The 21,179-nt window shown below is 40.9% G+C and overlaps 1 protein-coding gene across 2 annotated transcripts in view; it reads right to left on the bottom strand.

Moving 5' to 3' along the window:
* Nucleotides 1–1,057: 1,057 nt before the first annotated feature.
* The window catches only part of zgc:123010 (uncharacterized protein LOC641500 homolog), a 43,996-nt gene continuing 23,874 nt past the window's right edge, over nt 1,058–21,179 (bottom strand). For both annotated transcript variants that reach the window (XM_046354202.1, XM_046354201.1), the window contains exons 7-15: nt 19,495–19,540; nt 19,295–19,385; nt 16,745–16,886; nt 16,458–16,562; nt 14,882–14,972; nt 12,778–12,811; nt 4,837–5,017; nt 3,637–3,758; nt 1,058–3,220 (exon numbers count right to left, since the gene is read on the bottom strand). In XM_046354202.1, coding sequence (XP_046210158.1) covers nt 3,085–3,220; nt 3,637–3,758; nt 4,837–5,017; nt 12,778–12,811; nt 14,882–14,972; nt 16,458–16,562; nt 16,745–16,886; nt 19,295–19,385; nt 19,495–19,540 — 948 coding nt within the window. In that variant the 3' untranslated portion in view covers nt 1,058–3,084. The remainder of the gene's footprint in view (nt 3,221–3,636; nt 3,759–4,836; nt 5,018–12,777; nt 12,812–14,881; nt 14,973–16,457; nt 16,563–16,744; nt 16,887–19,294; nt 19,386–19,494; nt 19,541–21,179) is intronic.

Genomic DNA, 21,179 nt, shown 5'->3' with positions numbered 1-21,179 from the left:
CTGAGGGCCCATGCCAAATATTTTCAGCCTCCTGATGCGCTACACAGGCAGGGGATAAATACATACTGTCTATCCAAATGACACCACCTCCTAACTCACACCTCACACACTGTATGGAGGGTCAGACAGGTGCTTTAAACATCTTTAGAAATAGGGTATGCAGTTGAATTTTCCCACGCATCCAATAGTACAGTAGTCTACGTCTACGGCTAGAGTGGTTCTCCCTACTTCATCGATCATCCACCAAAACAAGATTTTATCTGTGACACACTCCATCCATCGATCCTCCATGCAAATACTAAACACCGTCAGCTTCCAACTCGCTCACATACAAGTGACTGACACACACGTCAGCGTCATTGCGTGTGATGATCAAGCTCTGCAGTTACTGATAGTGCTAGTTAAAGGAGCAAACTAAAATCTCAATACCTATTTGGAAAATAACATTTACAATCCAGCTACAAATGCCACTCTCCTTTCTATTTGGATTGAGTTTAGTTTTAATAGATGCCATTATGCCACCTGGTGTTAAGCAAGCTAAACTACACACCACTTAAATGTATTTATAAAGCCCTTTTTACATCACCAGATGTCAAAGTGCTATACAGAAACACAGCCTAAAACCCCAAACAGTAAGCAATGTAGATGACGCACGATGGCCAGGTAAAACTCCCTAGAAAGGCAGGAACCTAGGAAGAAACCTAGAGGAACCAGGATCACTGTGCCCGTATACTTCTGACCCACTATCAGTCATCTGTGTGTGTTTAACCATGAGCTGCAGTTGAAGATATCGTCGACAGCCTCCTCCGTCTCGATTCAGCTTCAGAAGCTGTTCCAATTGTTACTCTGCATCACTGTACCTCTATATACACACACAGGTCTGCCTAACCATATTTTATAAAAATTGATAAATAACCACTAAAGTGCAGAATATGTAATAGAATAGAACAGTTGTTCCATGAAAACAGTGAATAGAATAGGGTGTGTGCATGATGACACCACTGGTTTACATACACCATAACGGCAGGACGAAAACAGAAAAATAAAGACAAGAGGCTGAAATTATTCAAATAAATGTATGACTTACAAAGGACTCTTTGGCAGTGCAGAATAGTTTAACACAATATTTGGTAGATTTAGCATAAACAGAGATTACAGTGCCTGAGTTAAACAGTTTGGTGCGTATACAGATTTCGTGGGGTAGATCATAAAAATAAAATTAAAATAGGGGCTTGAGAAATGGACTCCTTTACTAAAATCACACCAAATAAAAAAAAAGTGGCCACCACACAGAAATACTTAATTGTTCATTTCTATCAAAATTATTAAACATGCATCGGCCAAAATGAGCGAATACTGTGTACTTGGTCATGAAACGAACAAAAAAATACACTTCTGCGAGTCGTTTAAAAGGTAATATTCTCGTGGTTTCTCATGTGACTTTTTCCCCAATATGAAGTTCTGTTTGCTTTGACCAATCTCTACGAGGCTGGAACCAAGGCAACCACAGAAAAGCAGAACCTCCCCTTCTGAATAATAATGTAAATAAGGTATCGGTTTCCCAAAAAAATCTAAAAACTTGTTTTCACTTTGTCATTATGCTGTATTGTGTGTAGATTGTTTCTTTTCCATCAATCAATCAATTTTAGAAAAAGGCTGTAATGTAACAAAATATCGAAAAAGTCAAGGGGTCTGAATACCCTCCGAATACAGTGTAAATTCAGCGATTCTGTCCCTTCATAGGACAAAGAGGGTGCTTGTTCTAGAGAATAGATGGTAGATGGAAACCGCAAGAGAAATCAATTTGGTTCATTCAAGAAGCAAGAGGCTTATTTCCCAGATGTTTTAAAAACTAGCTTACTAAATAACTACAATTACTCAAACCTTGACAAACACAGAAAAGTAGGTGTCAATTCTCAGTGTCAAAAATCACCCAAAAGATTCAGTGTGCATTTAAGTGGTTGGCCATCGGGTACAGTAGTAAAATGAAAAATAGAAACACACATTAATACACTGAAGAACAAGTTACCTTTATGGAATTTGGTGGTACTGCTCTCTTTAGATGTTCATTATGGGGTTTGTGCACATTGCAATGGACCACATAGCTAAGGCCAATAGCACAGATCCATAGCCCAGTGTAGATCAAGCACTGGGTCATGTTCATTAGGGCATGCCAAGGAAAATGTTTGGAAATGGAACATTTATTTTTGGAGAAATCCAGGTAGTCCTTCCCTGTGTCTGTTTTCTCAAATTTGGTGCCTAATGAACATTATACTATTATAAGGTTACTAAGCACCAAGTCAGAGTGGAAGGGAGGCACCATCCTTTTAGCGAGGAACTGAAACATCAGGGTGTATCTGCAGCATGGCTTCTGGGTCTCCTTTGGTGTGGAGGGCCTATTCCATTCTGACGGTATTGGCACGGTAAGAGAGATGTTGAGAAATGAGAGGAGGAGGACAAGGACAGCACAGGCCACAAAACCCAGACAGTAGTGGCTGTAGATTAGCATAGCATAGCCGAGCCAGGGCTGAAGGGACCGAGACTGCAGCTTGCCCTTAGTAGAGAAACAGCACCCATTTTCACTTTCCCAGGATCAAGACTCAAATCAGAAAAATGATCGAACAGAGGTCATAGAAAATTGTTCAGTTGGTTACCTTCACCAAAGCAGAGAAAGGAGAGCTCCTCCTAGAGAATCTTGACAATGTATGACACCTTTCTTCCTCTAAGCCTTGAACTAGACTCATTTAGAGAGGCCATGGCTGGTTAGGCTAACGAATGCTAGCTGTAAGGCTAACTGATGAAGGTTAAGGCTTAAAGCTTTTGAGGTTGGTTCCCATGAGCCTAAACACCGAGCTGTGGTCAAGGGGAACGGCTGTTAATTGGTCCATTATTAGTCAAAATATGCTCTTATTAATTATGGTGTCCACCATTTTATTACTCTTAACATTGACCTCCATAACAACAGTTCTCCTGCTGTCCTTGGGGGGGGGAGAACATGGCCCAATTTAACAGACCTTCGGCTCAGTCAGTGTTTGTAATGGGGTTCCAGTTTCTATAAAAGCCCAGAGGTGGGGAGGAAACTGCTCAGGGCTGCCAGGGCTTCCTGTCTTTGCCCCTCTGTTCGGTAATGTGTTTGTAGCGACACTTGTCCCCAAAATGGCAGCCAGTGGTCCTCCAGAAGTAACACTCATCTCCGTTCACTGGGCCACGACGTCTGGGACTGGAAAAGGGGCAAAAAGGTTGGAATATTATGTAGAGGTGATTTTGGGATGAAATTATACCCATTTTCAAGTAGGCTCATGCACAACTGATTTCCTTTTGGTTTATAGAGTTTTAAAAAAATGATAACTATTCCACCTTTACAAAGTCTTTAGCTTATTCTTGATTTACCTACGATGTTGAAATAGGCAAAAACTTGGAATTATGAATTATCCTTTAAAGTTGCAGTGAAACAGCCACACCCGTTTGCGGTATTACAACAATGAAAGGGAAAGGGGGATACCACATTTTATTTTTATTACGTTGCTGGATGCTCATCTCCTTTTCAAAAACAAAACAATAAATGCGCCTGGGGGCAACCAGTGGCACCGTTTTACCTTTTACACATCTCAGCCTTATAAGGGTGTGGTTCCTTACCAAGTAGCAGCAGCTGCCTGTTGCGATGTGGGGGGGCTACTCTTGAGGGGGATTGGCAGAACCCTCTGGGTGTTACGGTCTGGGTAGCGAACCACCAACCTTGTGTTCTCTATACTGTAGCCCTGTGAGGGAATACACATTTTTTATATTTTTTTATTTCACCTTTATTTAACCAGGTAGGCTAGTTGAGAACAGGTTCTCATTTGCAACTGCGACCTGGCCAAGATAAAGCATAGCAGTGTGAACAGACAACACAGAGTTACACATGGAGTAAACAATTAACAAGCCAATAACAGAGAAAAAAAGGGGAGTCTATATACAATGTGTGCAAAAGGCATGAGGAGGTAGGCGAATAATTACAATATTGCAGATTAACACTGGAGTGATAAATGATCAGATGGTCATGTACAGGTAGAGATATTGGTGTGAAAAAGAGCAGAAAGGTAAATAAATAAAAACAGTATGGGGATGAGGTAGGTAAAAATGGGTGGGCTATTTGCCGATAGACTATGTACAGCTGCAGCGATCGGTTAGCTGCTCAGCCAGCTGATGTTTGAAGTTGGTGAGGGAGATAAAAGTCTCCAACTTCAGCGATTTTTGCAATTCGTTCCAGTCACAGGCAGCAGAGTACTGGAACGAAAGGCGGCCGAATGAGGTGTTGGCTTTAGGGATGATCAATGAGATACACCTGCTGGAGCGCGTGCTACGGATGGGTGTTGCCATCGTGACCAGTGAGCTGAGATAAGGTGGAGCTTTGCCTAGCATGGCCTTGTAGATGACCTGAAGCCAGTGGGTCTGGCGACGAATATGTAGCGAGGGCCAGCCGACTAGAACATACAAGTCGCAGTGGTGGGTAGTATAAGGTGCTTTAGTGACAAAACGGATGGCACTGTGATAAACTGCATCCAGTTTGCTGAGTAGAGTGTTGGAAGCAATTTTGTAGATGGCGTCGAGGATCGGTAGGATAGTCAGTTTTACTAGGGTAAGCTTGGCAGCGTGAGTGAAGGAGGCTTTGTTGCAGAATAGAAAGCCGACACATACACCCATAAAATACAAATACATTAAGATCAATAGAAAATACTTATTTGTGCATTTTTGTAAGAATCCGAAAGATAAAATGTCAAGAAAAAGTTAACAAGAACTACAATATACAAAACAGAAGAGAGGCCACAGCATCTTATGACACAGAAGGCCACTCACGTTGAGTTTCTCCATGGCCCGCGATGCCATGTTGGCATTCTTGAAGTTGACAAATGCACAGAACCGCTCATGGATAACTCGTATACTGTCTATCTCCCCATAGGTTTGAAATAGGTCCAATAGGTGTTTCTCAGCAATCTCAGTGGTCACGTTCCCCACCCAGAGAGATGCACACAAGGACCTGAAGGAAAGAAAGTGAGACCGATTAGGGAAAAGACATCATTACGTCCACACAGTCGTCATGTTACACACACAGAAATCCAAAAGGTAGGTACACACACACACACACACACACACATCAATCCATCCATCCATATATAGCAGCAAGAAAAGTATGTGAACCCTTTGGAATTACTTGGATTTCTACATAAATTGGTCAAATTTGATCTGATCTTCATCTAAGTCACAGACAAACCGTGTGCTTAAACTAATAACACACAAATGGTATTTTTCTTGTATATATTGAATACATTATTTCAACATTCACAGTGTAGGTTGGAAAAAGTATAAACCTCTAGGCTAATGACTACACCAAAAGCTAATTGGTGTCAGGAGTCAGCTAAACTGGAGTCCAAACAATGAGATGAGATTGGAGATGTTGGTTAGAGCTGCCTTGCCCCATAAAAAAAAACAACTCACAAAATTTGAGTTTGCTATTCACAGGAAGCATTGCCTGATGTGAACCATGACTCAAACAAATATCTTAGAATTGTTGACTTGCAGAGCTGGAAAGGGTTACAAAAGTATCTCTAAAAGCCTCGATGTTCATCTGTCGGTAAGACAAATTGTCTATAAAAATTGAGAAAGTTCAGCACTGTTGCTAGTCTCCCTAGGAGTGGTCGTCCTGCAAAGATGACTGCAAGAGCACTGCGCAGAATGCTCAATGAGGATAAGAAGAAACCTAGTGTCAGAAATCTCTGGAACATGCTAACATCTCTGTTGACGAGTCTACGATACCCAAAACACTTAAGAATGGTGTTCATGGGAGGACACGACGGAAGAAGCACCTGCTGTCCAAATAAATAAAAACATTGCTGCACGTCTGAAGTTTGAAAAAGTGCATCTGGATGTTCCACAGTGCTACGGGCAAAATATTCTGTGGACAGATGAACCTACAGTGGAGTTGTTAGTAAGGAACACACAACACTGTGGAGAAAAAAAAGGCACAGAACACCAACATCAAAACCTCATCCCAACTGTAAAGTATGGTGGCGGGAGCATCATGGTTTGGGGCTGCTTTGCTGCCTCAGTGCCTGGACAGCTTGCTATCATTGATGAAAAAATGAATTCAAGTTTATCAAGACATTTTACAGGAGAATGTTAGTGTATCTGTCCACCAATTGAAGCTCAACAGAAGTTGGGTGATGCAACAGGACAACGACCAAAACACAGAAGTAAAACAGAATGGCTTCAACAGAAGAAAATACGCTTTCTGAAGTGGCCCAGTCAGAGTCTTGCCCTCAATGTGATTGAGATGCTGTGGTATGAACGAGGGCAGTTCACATACTTTTCCCACCCTGAACTGAGAATGTTTACACGGTGTGCTCAATAAAGACATGAACATGTATAATTGTTTGTGTTTTATTCGTTTAAGCAGATTGTCCATTGTTGTGACCTAGATGAAGATCAGATCAAATTTTATGACCAAGTTATGCAGAACTCAAGGTATTTCCAAAGGGTTCACATACTTTCTTGCCACTGTAAGCACACACACACACACGTTTGGACACACCAACTCATTCAAGGGTTTTTATTTGTACTATTTTCAACATTGTAGAATAATAGTGAAGGCATCAAAAATATGAAATAACACATATGGACTCATGTAGTAACCAAAAAAGTTTAACGAATCAAAATAAATGTTATATTATTCAAAGTAGCCACCCTTTGCCTTGATGACAGCGTTGCACACTCCTGGCATTCTCACAACCAGCTTCACGAGGAATGCTTTTCTAACAGTCTTGAAGGAGCTCTCACATATGCTGAGCACTTATTAGCTGCTTTGTTTCACTCTGTGGTCCAACTCATCCCAAACCATCTCAATTGGGTTGAAGTTGGGTGATTGTGGAGGCCAGGTCATCTGATGCAGCACTCCATCACATTCCTTCTTGGTCAAGTATCCCTTACACAGCCTGGAGGTGTGTTGGGTCATTGTCCTGTTGAAAAACAAATGGATAGTCCTACTAAACGCAAACCAGATGGGATGGCATATCGCTGCAGAATGCTGTGGTAGCCATGCTTGTTATGTGTGCCTTGAATTCTAAATAAATCACTGACAGTGTCACCAGCAAAGCACCCCGCCCGACACCACTACATTCATGCTTAACAGTGGGAACCACATATGCAGAGATCATCCGTTCACCCAATCTTTGCATCTTGCGATAGAAAAATTAAATTTACCTGAATTGTTTGATATTAATAGTTAGCAATTAATGCTTAATAAACAGAAGGATATTTCTGTCCTGTTAGTGTCTCTGTTTTTATGATCTCCACTGGTTCCCTGCAGCTAATCTGGGCGTATGGTCACCAGAGATGGCTTGAGCTGACAAATGAGCTAAAGACTGAATTACAAAGACAAGATGTGGTGGGTTTATCCGAGGTAGCCAGGAGGAGTTTAGAACAATTCCTCATTGTCTCTAAATCACCCTTGCATCTGGGAAACTAAGCCAGGGTGGGGTTAAGACAACAACCCAAGTGTAGATAATGACAGGATGAAGCTACTATGTGGTAGTACACTATGTGGTAGAGCAGGGTCACGAGGTATTATATGGTAAAGTGCAACCGCCCATACAAGAGAACATATTTGGGAGATTCAAGAACAATGCAACTCATTGTTTATGATTAGTGAAATACAGCAGTTTTATAAAAAGGTATCTGGAGGCAAAGAGGAGTTCATTAAATAAGGCCTGACCATTTTTGTTTGTTTTTACCATAGTTTCAAGAACCCACACATTTGTTGGTGTTTTTTTAAATGTGTTTGTTTGATTTATTGTGAGTGTTCCATTTCATTTGGTTTTAGTAGGGTTTACACGTGTTAGTGCCGAGGTAGCTTAAAAGGGACACAAGTTTTTATTTTCATAGTTTTACTTGAACACGCAAATTATTTTGATAAAAGAATGTAGTGGAGAAACTTAGTGTAAACCTGGGATATGAAATGTTTTTAGATAATTGGTCTAGTTAGAGAAAGTAACACTTATTTGAAGAGTTTGAATAAACTCCGACCTCTGTCCTTTTTAGTGTGGTTTAATCGCCCTCCCTGGAATGCCGAGAGATATTCGATAAAGATTTTTAAAGTGTAATTTATAATACTGATAATTACGGAGAAGTTCTATAACTAATAGAACCACGAGAAGAATAGACCTGTCTCTAGTCTATTTTTACTATGAAGTTATGGGTAGAAATGTTTTGGGGGAGTTATTAAGGGTAGTAATTTGAATTTGTAGTATTGTTTTTAACACAGTCACTATGTGAATTGTGTCAAAGTGGGGGAATTACCAGTCTTTTGAGGGTTTTGGATTGAAGTTTACACACCAAGTGATATATAGAAATGTATTGAGTGATGTATGAAGGTGTTTCTCCTGTTTGGTTTTGATAAATCGCACCAGATTGGGATAATTTCCTGGTCGGGATAATCTGGGAAACTAAGACAGGGTGGGGTTAAGACAACAACCCACATGCAGATAACGACAGGAGTGGCTTATGATGCTCCTTGGTCTGCATGAGGGGGGTTGAACCAACCATGACTGAGCATTGTTAACGTCAACTATATATAGTACTCTGCATTTGTGTAAAGGTTAGGTTACTTGGTCCAACACTCAAGAGTGGGGTGGGTTGACCAGCCTCATTATTGCAATAATTCATCGATATTAAATGAAGATGATTGTTTGAAGAAATGACCAAATATCGCTCAGTACTAAAATTTTCACGATAGTCTAACAAAGACACGGCAGTTGGAACCAAAAATCTCAAATTTGGACTCCGACCAAAAGGACAGATTGCCACCAGTCTACTGTCCATTGCTTGTGTTTCTTGGCCAAAGCAAGTCTCTTCTTATTGGTGTCCTTTAATAGTAGTTTGCAGCAATTCAACCATGAAGGCCTGATTAAACACAGTCTCCTCTAAACAGTTGATGTTGAGATGTGTCTGTTACTTGAACTCTGAAGCATTTATTTAGGTTGCAATCTGAGGTGGAGTTAACTCTAATGAACTTATCCTCTGCAGCAGAGGTAACTCGGTCTTCCTTTCTTGTGGCGGTCCTCATGAGAGCCAGTTTCATCATAGCGCTTGGTGGTTTTTGAGACTGCACTTGAAGAAACATTCAAAGCTCTCTACATTTTACGAATTTACTTAGCTTCACGTCTTAAAGTAATGCTGGACTGTCATTTCTCTTTGCTTATTTGAGCAGTTCTTGCCATATTATGGATTTGGTCTTTTACCAAATAGGGCTATCTTCTGTATAATACCCTACCTTGTCACAACACAACTGATTGGCTCAAACGCATTAAAATTCCACAAATTAAGTTAAGGCACACCTGTTAATTGAAATGCATTCCAGGTGACTACCTGATGAAGCTGGTTGAGAGAATGCCAAGAGTGTGCAAAGCTGTCAAAGCAAAGGGTGACTACATTGAAGAATCTCAAACATAAAATATACACTGCTCAAAAAATAAAGGGAACACTAAAATAACATCCTAGATCTGAATTAATGAAATATTATTTTTTTCTTTACATAGTTGAATGTGCTGACAACAAAAATCACACAAATTATCAATGGAAATCAAATTTATCAACCCATGGACATCTGGATTTGGAGTCACACTCAAAATTAAAGTGGAGAACCACACTACAGGCTGATCAAACTTTGATATAATGTCCTTAAAACAAGTCAAAATGAGGCTCAGTAGTGTGTGGCCTCCACGTGCCTGTATGACCTCCCTACAACGCCTGGGCATGCTCCTGATGTGACGGATGGTGTCCTGAGGGATCTCCTCCCAGACCTGGACTAAAGCATCCGACAACTCCTGGACAGTCTGTGGTGCAACGTGGCGTTGGTGGATGGCGCGAGACATGATGTCCCAGATGTGCTCAATTGGATTCAGGTCTGGGGAAAGGGAGGGCCAGTCCATAGCATCAATGCCTTCCTCTTGCAGGAACTGCTAACACACTCCAGCCACATGAGGTCTAGCATCGTCTTGCATTAGGAGGAACCCAGGGCCAACCGCACCAGCATATGGTCTTCCAAGGGGTCTGAGGATCTCATTTCGGTACCTAATGGCAGTCAGGCTACCTCTGGCGAGCACATGGGGGGCTGTGCGGCCCCCCAAAGAAATGCCACCGCCAAACCGGTCTTGCTGGAGGACGTTGCAGGCAGCAGAACGTTCTCCACGGCATCTCCAGACTGTCACATTAAGTGTGAACCTGCTTTCATCCTGCTCAACCTGCTTCATCTGTGAAGAGCACAGGGCGCCAGTGGCGAATTTGCCAATCTTGGTGTTCTCTGGCAAATGCCAAACGTCCTGCACGGTGTTGGAGTGTAAGCACAGCCCCCAACTGTGGACGTCAGGCCCTCATACCACCCTCATGGAGTCTGAGAGAGTCTGTTTCTGACCTTTTGAGCAGACACATTCACATTTGTGACCTGCTGGAGGTCATTTTGCAGGGCTCTGGCAGTGCTCCTCCTTGCACAAAGGCGGAGGTAGCGCTCCTGCTGCTGGGTTGTTGCCCTCCTACGGCCTCCTCCACGTCTCCTGATGTACTGGCCTGTCTCCTGGTAGTGCCTCCATGCTCTGGACACTACGCTGACAGACACAGCAAACCTTCTTACCACATCTCGCATTGATGTGCCATCCTGGATGAGCTGCACTACCTGAGCCACTTGTGTGGGTTGTAGACTCCGTCTCATGCTACCACTAGAGTGAAAGCACCTCCAGCATTCAAAAGTGACCAAAATATCAGCCAGGAAGCATAGGAACTGAGAAGTGGTCTGTGGTACCCACCTGCAGAACCACTCCTTTATTGGGGGTGTCTTGCTAAATGCCTATAAATTTCCACCTGTTGTCTATTCCATTTGCACAACAGCATGTGAAATTTATTGTCAATCAGTGTTGCTTCCTAAGTGGACAGTTTGATTTCACAGAAGTGTGATTGACTTGGAGTTGTTTAAGTGTTCCCTTTATTTTTTTGAGCAGTGTATTTAGATTTGTTTAACAATTGTTTGGTTACAACATGATCCATGTGTTATTTCATTGTTTTGATGTCTTCACTAATATTCTACAATGCAGGAAAAAGTTTTTTTTTTTAAACAACCCTGGATTGAGTAGGTGTCCAAACCTTTGACTGGTGCTAGCTAGCTAGATATATATATAACCGTTCAAAAGTTTGGGGTTACTTAGAAAAGTCCTTGTTTTTGAAAGAAAGCACTTTTTTGTCCATTAAAATAACATCAAATTGATCAGAAATACAGTGTAGACAGAAATACAGACATGACTATTATAGCTGGAAACGGCAGATTTTTTAAATGGAATATCTTCATAGGCGTAGAGGCCCATTATCAGCAACCATCACTCCTGTGTTCCAATGGCATGTTGTGTTAGCTAATCCAAGTATTTCATTTTAAAAAGGCTAACTGATTAGAAAACCCTTTTGCAATTATGTTAGCACAGCTAAAAACTGTTCTGATTAAAGAAGTAATAACTAGTCTAAAGAAGGCCAGTTGAGTACCAGCATTTGTGGGGTTGGTTACAGGCTCAAAATGGCCAGAAACAAAAAAAATATTCTGAAACTCAGTCTTCTTGTTCTTGTTCTGAGAAATTAAGGCTATTCCATGCAGGAAATTGCCAAGAAACTGAAGATCTTGTACAACGCTGTGTACTACTCCCTTCATAGAACAGCGCAAACTGGTTCTAACCAGAATAGAAAAAAGGAGTGGGAGGCCCTGGTGCACAACTGAGCAAAAGGACAAGTACATTATTGTCAAGTTTGAGAAACAGATGTCTCACAAGTCCTCAACTGGCAGCTTCATTAAATAGTACCCGCAATACACCAGTCTCAACGTCAACAGTGAAGAGGCGACTCCGGGATGCTGGCCTTCTAGGCAGAGTTGCACAGAAAAAGACATATCTCAGACTGGCCTATAAAAAGAAAAGATTAAGATAGGCAAAATAACACAGACACTTCTGTTATGGACAGACGAATCAAAGTTTGAGGTGTTCAGATCAAAGAACATTCGTGAGACGCAGAAAAAATTAAAAGATGCTAGAGGAGTGCTTGATGCCATCTGTCAAGCATAGTGGAGGCAACGTGATGGTCTGGGGGTGCTTCGGTTGTGGTAAAGTGGGAGATTTGTACAGGTTAAAAAGGATCTTGAAGGAGGAAGGCTATCACTCCAATTTTCAACACTATGCCAAACCCGGTGTACAGCGCTTAAATTGGAGCAAATTTCCTCCTACAACAGGACAATGACCCAAAGCACAGCTCCAACCTACGCAATAACTATTTAGGGAAGTAGCAGTCAGCTGGTATTCTGTCTCTAATGGAGTGGCCAGCACAGTCACCGGATCTCAACCCTATTGAGGTAGTAGTGGAAGCAGCTTGACCGTATGGTACGTAAGAAGTGCCCAACAAGCCAATCCAATTCAGATTACCTCAACAAATTGACAACTAGAAAGCCAAAGGTCTGCAAGGCTGTGATTCAAAGAATCCTCCATTTGCAGCAAAGCAGAGTTAGGACAATTTTGATTTCAATTAAAAATAATTCTTTATAACTTTGTCAAAATCTTGACTATATTTCCTATTAATTTTGCAATTTATATGTTATCATGGAAAACAAGGTATTTTCTAATTGACCCCAAAATTTGAACGATAGTGTACATGTTATTATATTTTTAAAATCAAGGGCCATGACCCCTTTAGGGTAAACATGATTGGCTAATATCCACCTACCCTGGCAGGCTCAATGAGGAGTCCTGGCTCACCACTGAGGAGGGAAGACAAATTAATTATTACATTTAAAAGAAAAACATTTATGTGCACCCTTCACATTCCAGAGCAATAACATAGAAAATGTGTTGCTTTCTTTCCCAGTCATTGAAATTAGACTAATTCCTGACATTGCTGCCCTCTAGGTTTAGATGAGAAATTGCATGTACTGGCACAGCCTAGATGGTGGGTGGGTGGTGTTTGTGCCTGGATAAGACAAAGCAGCAGCAAGGTACTGCTCCATGTCAGGTGACATATGCAGTGTAGCTCTGTAGAACATTCTATCTATATCCGTAAGTGTCCAGATAGCCATGTACTTTGAAATGTTTGAATCCTTCTCAAATGTAAAGTAATTTGTGGATTCAAATAAAGTATTTAAAATGTGTGTGAGAGCGTTGTAACTAGGGCTTTTGCAGTGACCGTATTACTGCCACACCTGCAGTCATGACCGCAGTAAAATTCCACGTGACCGTTGAGTCATGGTAGTCTCCTCTTATGCACTCTGGACATGCGTTGGTCTGGGATTCAAACCAGCGACCTTTCGGTTACTGGCTCTTAACTGCTAGGCTACCTGCCGCCTCAGGCTACTGGCCTGGTACTCAGGGCTCAATTGTCCCTTTAACCGCTCTGACATCAATGCAAATGGAATCGAAAATGACAAACTCATCAAAACAGTATGTGCTTTTAAAACTCACCTCACTGTGATTGATCAATTTGAAGACAGAAGTTCAACAACCGTTTGAAACTGAGTGTAAAATATGGTCATTGTGGATGTTGTTTCAAAGCCCAACAACAAAATGAACAGTGCTTTCTAAGGTGATGATCCATTCAAAACACTCATACGCATATTAGAGCTTATGCATACACATACACCTATTAGCCGAAGCCAACCACCAAAACATAAAAAATAAAAAAAACTATTGTGTTAAACAACACAGCCTATCGCATTTCACACAAGTCAGAAAAGAAAGACACGATTTAAGATGTCTTTGGTACATAATTGGTCTTGCCTACACTTCAGAATTAAACCAATTCTAGCAATTGCCTTTGAGCGTGGTCCGTATTATTATGCACACTGGATGGACCTTATGCTACACTCCAAACTTTTTATTCATGAGTCTGGGCCTAGGCGATGCTTGTGTTTTCAGATTAATAGGCTGACACATTCCTTTTAGCTACAGAATCTCACCAGTGTGTTTCCATCTCCATTCCTTTCTCTTTTCTCTTTTGTTGTAAAAACATGTTACTATCGATGGTCCAGAACAGATTTCCCTTCGTTTCCCAAATGAACTGGGTAGCTGCAGGAAAAAGGTTGGAGAGCCCATGGCATACAGGGTTCGGATGGAGTATTACCTGTCGCGCAGCGAGAGGCTGCATGCTCCTCCAACGGTGTTTAAGGCGTGGAGTGAAATAACCGACATGATTGAAAAACGAACCAGCTATTCGAGTGCATATGGATGACGTCGTTATTCCCCTGCCCATTTGATAATGGGCCATTCTAAATTTTAAAAATAATTTTAAATATTAGTAAAGACAAGAATGAATTGAGAATAGCAAAAATAAGATCATTTTATGAGAGACCATCGTGTGCAGGCTGAGACTAGAAACAGAGCAAGCTTTTTTTCTCTCAAACCATCAATAGCCTATAGTCGCCTCATGCAGCCCATATAAGTTTTGATTTCTAAGACAGTCTAAAGTTTGTATCATTTACAACTATAGTTGACAAATCTAACATATAGGACCTGTTTCAAATTATAGGCTATTTTTTGCATTCCAATGCAAGTGCCTTTCTATTTTATTCAGCTAAGTTCAATTATATTATTTTAACTATAAATCCTATATCATAATGCTTCTTTAGACCTACCTAAAATAAATATTTGTGATGTGTCTATTAAATTGATTTAAATGTAAATGTTTGAAAGGCACGCATCAACGGCTTGTGCGCGTAGGCCAGGAAATGCTAACCGTGTTTATCCTAATTAACGACAATTACCGTGAGACCAGCAGTCTTTTGCATGACAATAACCAGCTGACAAAATGTCATGACCGCCACAGCCCCAGTCCTCACCCCTAGAAGCCTCAGGTGAAGCCAGCACAGCCTGTACACTGGTGAATCTCTCCAGCAGCAACACACTCTGCATCTCCTCAAAACCCAGCTCCTAGAAAGAGCGAGAAAAGAAGGGACAGCGAGAGAGAGTTAAGAGGCAAGACTACAGATCCATCCCTTCAGTCTAGTGGCTTCCTCTCCTTGTCTGCTTTGAGTGTGATTGGAGAGATAAATGCAAACTTATGAATGCAGCACAATGCTTTCCCCTGTCCTGTGTTTTTCAGATCAGTGCAGATGTAGGAGACCACTTTAGATTATTGAGATGCACCCTAAAACTCATAAGTGCATGAACAGTAACACCCCTAGATGTTACACAAATTTGTTGCAGCCCTGAACTAACTCACCTGATCACCTATTCAATGGCTTGATTATTAGTTAACAAGTTGAATCAAATGTGATGTAGTTAAAATACATGGAACAGCTGGGGGTCCCAGGGGAGAGTTGAAAACCTCCAGTCTTCCTGTCCTTAGCTGCTTGTCATGAAGGAAAGGAAATTAGCCAATTTAGTAGATCTGGAACATAATCATACGCTGCCATTTCACATACGTACTGTGTGACCATGGACAGCACATCAGCACGTGTGTACGCAGGCTTGAATTGTGTGTGTATTAATATTTGATGTAGTACTCTGAAGTTGAAGAGGCTGTGTGTGTGTGCGCGCACGTGCGAGCGGCTGAATCCAAAATCATTCCCTTCTTCACCTCGCCCCTCCACTTAAACGTTCAAGTGCACCTCCGCCATATGCACAAGTGTCCAAAGCTGAGGGAGGGACAATTATCAAGGGTGGAGGTGTGCCTAATTATATGTCCCATGCATTTGTTTATGTTTGATTTCCAGAGTTGACACATAACAGATTAAATGCCTCAAATTAAATGTTTAACGACCCTGTGCAGTAAAAAAAAAAATGATGTTCCTGTGTTTCACATATTTCCACACGATGAGGTTGGGATAATAAGTGAAATTGTGAAAATTACGATGTCCTTTGAGTGCAAGAGCTGTTTGAAAAGACCGCCTGAGATTTCAGTGTGTAGTGGTAGGATAGAGTTTTGCCCTGCCTGGTGCAATCATCAGGAGGTGAATCAGTTAGACCGTTCCAAACCTCTCTGCTAATAACAGCTAGTTTTTTGTTTCCTCCTCCCCACTCAGACCACTCCCAGATAGTTTTAGCAAAATTCTTGCTTGAGAAATTGCTCTTTGCTAAGAAGCTTCTTTTTAACCATTTTGATAGAAATTAATTATTAATTGATAAATGTCCAATGCAGACGTTTTTAACAGTTACTGAGGTTAACATCTTGTAAAACAACAGGGGTGATTTGTTCATTTGAATTTCATGCTTGTTTTATTATTTAAAAGTGGAACATGAATTGTATCATTCACAAGGTTGAGTCCCGAAGTGAGTCCCGAAGTTGATGGGTTAACTGATCCCCTCACCACTCTCTGGAATACACCCTCTGAGTTGTCAGCAACACTCCAAGAGTGTTGGTAGGGGCAAGGTGGTGGCTTGGGATTCAACAAGAGTGAGTGAGCGAGCGTGTACCATAAGCTGTAAGACTTTGCAGTTGAAGAGATCGATGACTGCCTCCTCACAGTCTTCATCCAGCATCAGCACCTGTTCCATGGCTTTCTCCGCCTCACTGTACCTCTACACACACACACACACACACACACGTTCAGAGGTAAAGACACTAAAGGCCGGCATAAAAATGATAGAACTGATGAAAAACCAGTAAATATGCAGTATATACATCCTACAGAATAGATTACAATACATGATAATAGAATAGGACAGGTCAGAACATGAAAGTGATGTAGTCTGTGGCCCACCTTCATGCCAATGAGTGCGCTGCCCTTGCGGAAGTGTCCTTTAGGCCAGGCAGCTGCCAGCTGGATGGACCTCTCAGCATCAGACAGGGCCTGGGGGTACTGCTCCAAACAGCTATAACAGTACGACCGGTTCCCAAAGAACCTGGAGATAGAGACAAACAGACATGCATAGCGATAGAGGAGAAATAGTTATTTATCAATGTCATATACACTTCTGCCAATGTATTGATGTCGGATATATAATAAGCGTATTGCCATTAGAGGTCAGCTTGCAAAGGGAGAATAGATTACTTGAAACTTTCAAAGTTTGTAGCTGTTGTGAAAAATTCAATAGTTTGAAGCGTTGCAGAGTTGATTGAAAACGCCACTGTTTAGACACTTTTTCCATGAATTAGACTATTATTACTTGAACCATATGGTCTATCCACTAAACTCACACCACACACACAGGGCAAAAAAAGTATTTATTCAGCCACCAATTGTGCAAGTTCTCCCACTTAAAAAGATGAGGCCTGTAATTTATCATCATAGGTACACTTCAACTATAACAGACAAAATGAGCATTTTTTTTCTCCAGAATATGATATTGTTGGATTTTTAATGAATTTGCAAATTGTGGAAAATAAGTATTTGGTCAATAACAAGTTTCTCAATACTTTGTTATATACCCTTTGTTGGCAATGACAGAGGTCAAACGTTTTCTGTAAGTCTTCACAAGGTTTTCACACACGGTTGCTGGTATTTTGGCCCATTCCTCCATGCAGATCTCCACTAGAGCAGTGATGTTTTGGGGCTGTTGCTGGGCAACACGGACTCCAACTCCCTCCAAAGATGTTCTATGGGGTTGAGATCTGGAGACTCAAATCAAAATCTCACGATACATGGCCCCATTCATTCTTTCCTTTACACGGATCAGTCGTCCCGGTCCCTTTGCAGAAAAACAGCCTCAAAGCATGTTGTTTTCACCCCCATGCTTCACAGTAGGTATGGTGTTCTTTGGATGAAACTCAGAATTCTTTGTCCTCCAAACACAACGAGTTGAGTTTTTAGCAAAAAGTATATATATTATATTTTGGTTTCATCTGACCATATGACATTCTCCCAATCTTCTTCTGGATCATCCAAATGCTCTCTAGAAAACTTCAGACGGGCCTGGACATGTACTGGCTTAAGCAGGGGGGACACGTCTGGCACTGCAGGATTTGAGTCCCTGGCAGCATAGTGTGTTACTGATGGTAGGCTTTGTTACTTTGGTCCCAGCTCTCTGCAGGTCATTCACTAAGTCTCCCCGTGTGGTTCTGGGATTTTTGCTCACCATTCTTGTGATCATTTTGACCCCACAGGGTGAGATCTTGTGTGGAGCCCCAGATCGAGGGAGATTATCAGTGCTCTTGTATGTCTTCCATTTCCTAATAATTGTTCCCACAGTTGATTTCTTCAAACCAAGCTGCTTACCTATTGCAGATTCAATCTTCCCAGCCTGGTGCAGGTCTACAATTTTGTTTCTGGTGTCCTTTGACAGCTCTTTGGTCTTGGCCATAGTAGAGTTTGGAGTGTGACTGTTTAAGGTTGTGGAAAGGTGTCTTTTATCCTGATAACAAGCTCAAACAGGTGCCATTAATACAGGTAACGAGTGACGAGACAGGGGAGCCTCTTAAAGAAGAAGTTACAAGTCTGTGAGAGCCAGAAATCTTGCTTGTTTGTAGGTGACCAAATTTTCCACCATAATTTGCAAATAAATTAATTTAAAAAATCCTACAATGTGATTTTCTGGATTTTTTCCCCCTCCTTTTGTCTATAGTTGAAGTGTACCTATGATTAAAATTACAGGCCTCTCATCTTTTTCAGTGGGAGAACTTGCACAATTGGTGGCTGACACTACTTTTTTGCCCCACTGTATCTTTTTTTAAATGCACTATGCATTGTGGGTTGACTGCTGTAACAGTATAAAACAATTAATAAAAGTCCCATGATGGTAGTGGCTGTCCATGACTGCTTATCACTTATTAACCATGATTATTTCACATTACTTTAGTAAAATATTTCAGTTGTGTATATCAAATGTTTTTTTGACTACTATTATTTAATTTAAAGTCATCAACTCAACTCTATTGAGCTGCTGTCTATGCGGTCTGCCAAAATGACTATTTTAGTAGTTCTTAAAATAAGGCATACTTTTAAGACTGCTGAATACCAATAGCTTGAAGCAAGTACTCTCCAATCACGTTCGTACACAGCAACCGTAAAAGAAACTTGACAAGTAGACGCACAATGGATTATGGTCATTGAAGTTAATTATCACTTTTTCCGCAATAAACTATGTAGAACATTGGCCTGTTGGAAGCTACAACACTATGTCGCAGAGCTTGGCCACGATCGGATTTGTCTCTAGAGAAACTACAGCGCAATGTGCACATTGAGCTAACAGAAAAATAAAATAAATTCAGTGATGTCAGTGAATTAGTTGTTTAAAAAAAAATGAATTTCAGTTAATCGCTCAGCACTAACAGTGAGTGATATAATGTACAACATGTAATGGTGTGATATTACCTATAATCCTTTGGGTTGTATCTGATGGCTTCTGTAAACATACTGACTGCCTGAGAATACTGGCCCTCCTGGACCAGCTTGATCCCTTTTTCTACAGGACAAACACAGTCAGAGACTCAAGTATGCAAACAAAATTTGAGCATGTTTGCATAGCAAGTTGTGTGTGCGAGTGTAACCTGGATGGACATCTAGACACTCACCTGTCAACAAGGCACTTCTCTTAGTCACAGCATCAGTTTCATTCACCTAGACCAAAACCAGAGAAATCATTTATAAATCGATCAAATTGTTGATCACTTCCGACTCAGCGACACAAGTGACCGTGCTCTAGCCTGCACACTTAGGCAGCCGTGTGTGTGTGTGTGTGTGTGTGTGTGTGTGTGTGTGTGTGTGTGAGACTATACGAGGTAAAACTCAAACATTCCAAAGAAGTGTTTATCATGCCTTCCATGTTCAGAATTCACCTCTCCTTAGGGAGAACATTGAACCTGCACAGCCAACAACTAGCCATCAACACTAGTGGAGGCCGATGATAAATGTAACATTTTTTGTCTTTTGCTTACTTAAGAAAATATTTTTGTATAAGAATATTAATAATCTTACATTACCTGCTGTAACAACGTTTCTCGGACATACCAGTCGTTTAAAGTAAACAGAGTGGCTGAAGTGAAATTGTACAAGTCACCCATAGTCAGGGTGAAATCTAACAGGCTGCAGGGCAGTGTTCATTTTGTCAACAACATAAAAATTAAGATTAGAAATGACTAAACGTAACGAGAAGAGAATTCCACGTGAGACTAATGGACATTCAATTTGGCATGATGCTCCTTTCCATGATTAGCATGAATGGCTTTGCAGACTAACCTCTTATTGGCGGATAATGTATTTCAGTTGCTCGGGCTGATTGAGCAGACCCGTCTCTCTCACACACACAGCTCCAAGGCCGTCACTTCAATCACTCTTCTCTCTTTTGAACTGATGTGCAGCAATGACACTTAAAATTGTAACTTACCACAATTAGAAATAATAATTGTGTTTGATAATCTTTGCTTTCATATAGGCCATTTTTTTCTCTGATCACATCATAAGCTCTATTTTGCTGTGTGCTTTTATTCATATTTGTTGCCACTCACGCAGTCCAAATGAGAGTTGTGGGTGCTTTTAATATTGGGCAAGCTAATGCTATTATTAGGCGTACATTAATATGAATATTAGGCATACATGAATACTTCTGGCATTGTTGGAAAGATCAGATTATCCTCTTCTCATGCCAATTTTTATGGGAATAAATTCAGAGCTGTACATTTTTTAACCTGTAGCCAAGGCTTATAGTCATATAGTTAATTATGGCTGGCATTGGTTACAATCTGCAACAATAGCAATATTTCTGGGGGGATAGTAGGCCGAGTTGGACAAGGTTATCTGAATGTACACGGTGGAAGCTAGATGTAAATATAAATAATTTAATGGGAGTGGGGGGATGCACCGGCTATTGTGACTAAAACTAGTCAACAATTTTGCAGAGTTGAAGTCAACTGATAATGACTCAAATGTGACTAAGAGAAAAAAGTATTTGAGGATTACAACGAAGACTAAAATGATCTAAAATAGCTGCGGCAGGGTTAAATGTAAAAGCATAAAAACGTTTTATATAATCTCCCTTTTTTTACACTCCAAAAACAAACATTCATATAAACAACAACTTAAACATCTCATCTGCCCAGACCCGCATGCTCGCAACCCAATCCCTAGTGCCTGCATTATTGTTTGCCACTTGGCAATAAATTGTAACAATTTATTTCTTAGTCACCCATGCCATTTCAAATAAAAAATGTATTAGTCACATGTGCTGAATAAAACAGGTTTCACCTTAGTGAAATTCTTA

This window comes from Oncorhynchus gorbuscha, linkage group LG06, assembly GCF_021184085.1.
Source record: "Oncorhynchus gorbuscha isolate QuinsamMale2020 ecotype Even-year linkage group LG06, OgorEven_v1.0, whole genome shotgun sequence".
NCBI classification, from domain to species: Eukaryota; Metazoa; Chordata; class Actinopteri; order Salmoniformes; family Salmonidae; genus Oncorhynchus; species Oncorhynchus gorbuscha.
The sequence above is the reverse complement of the archived record's forward strand: the minus strand, read 5'-3'. Positions and strand labels throughout refer to the sequence as shown.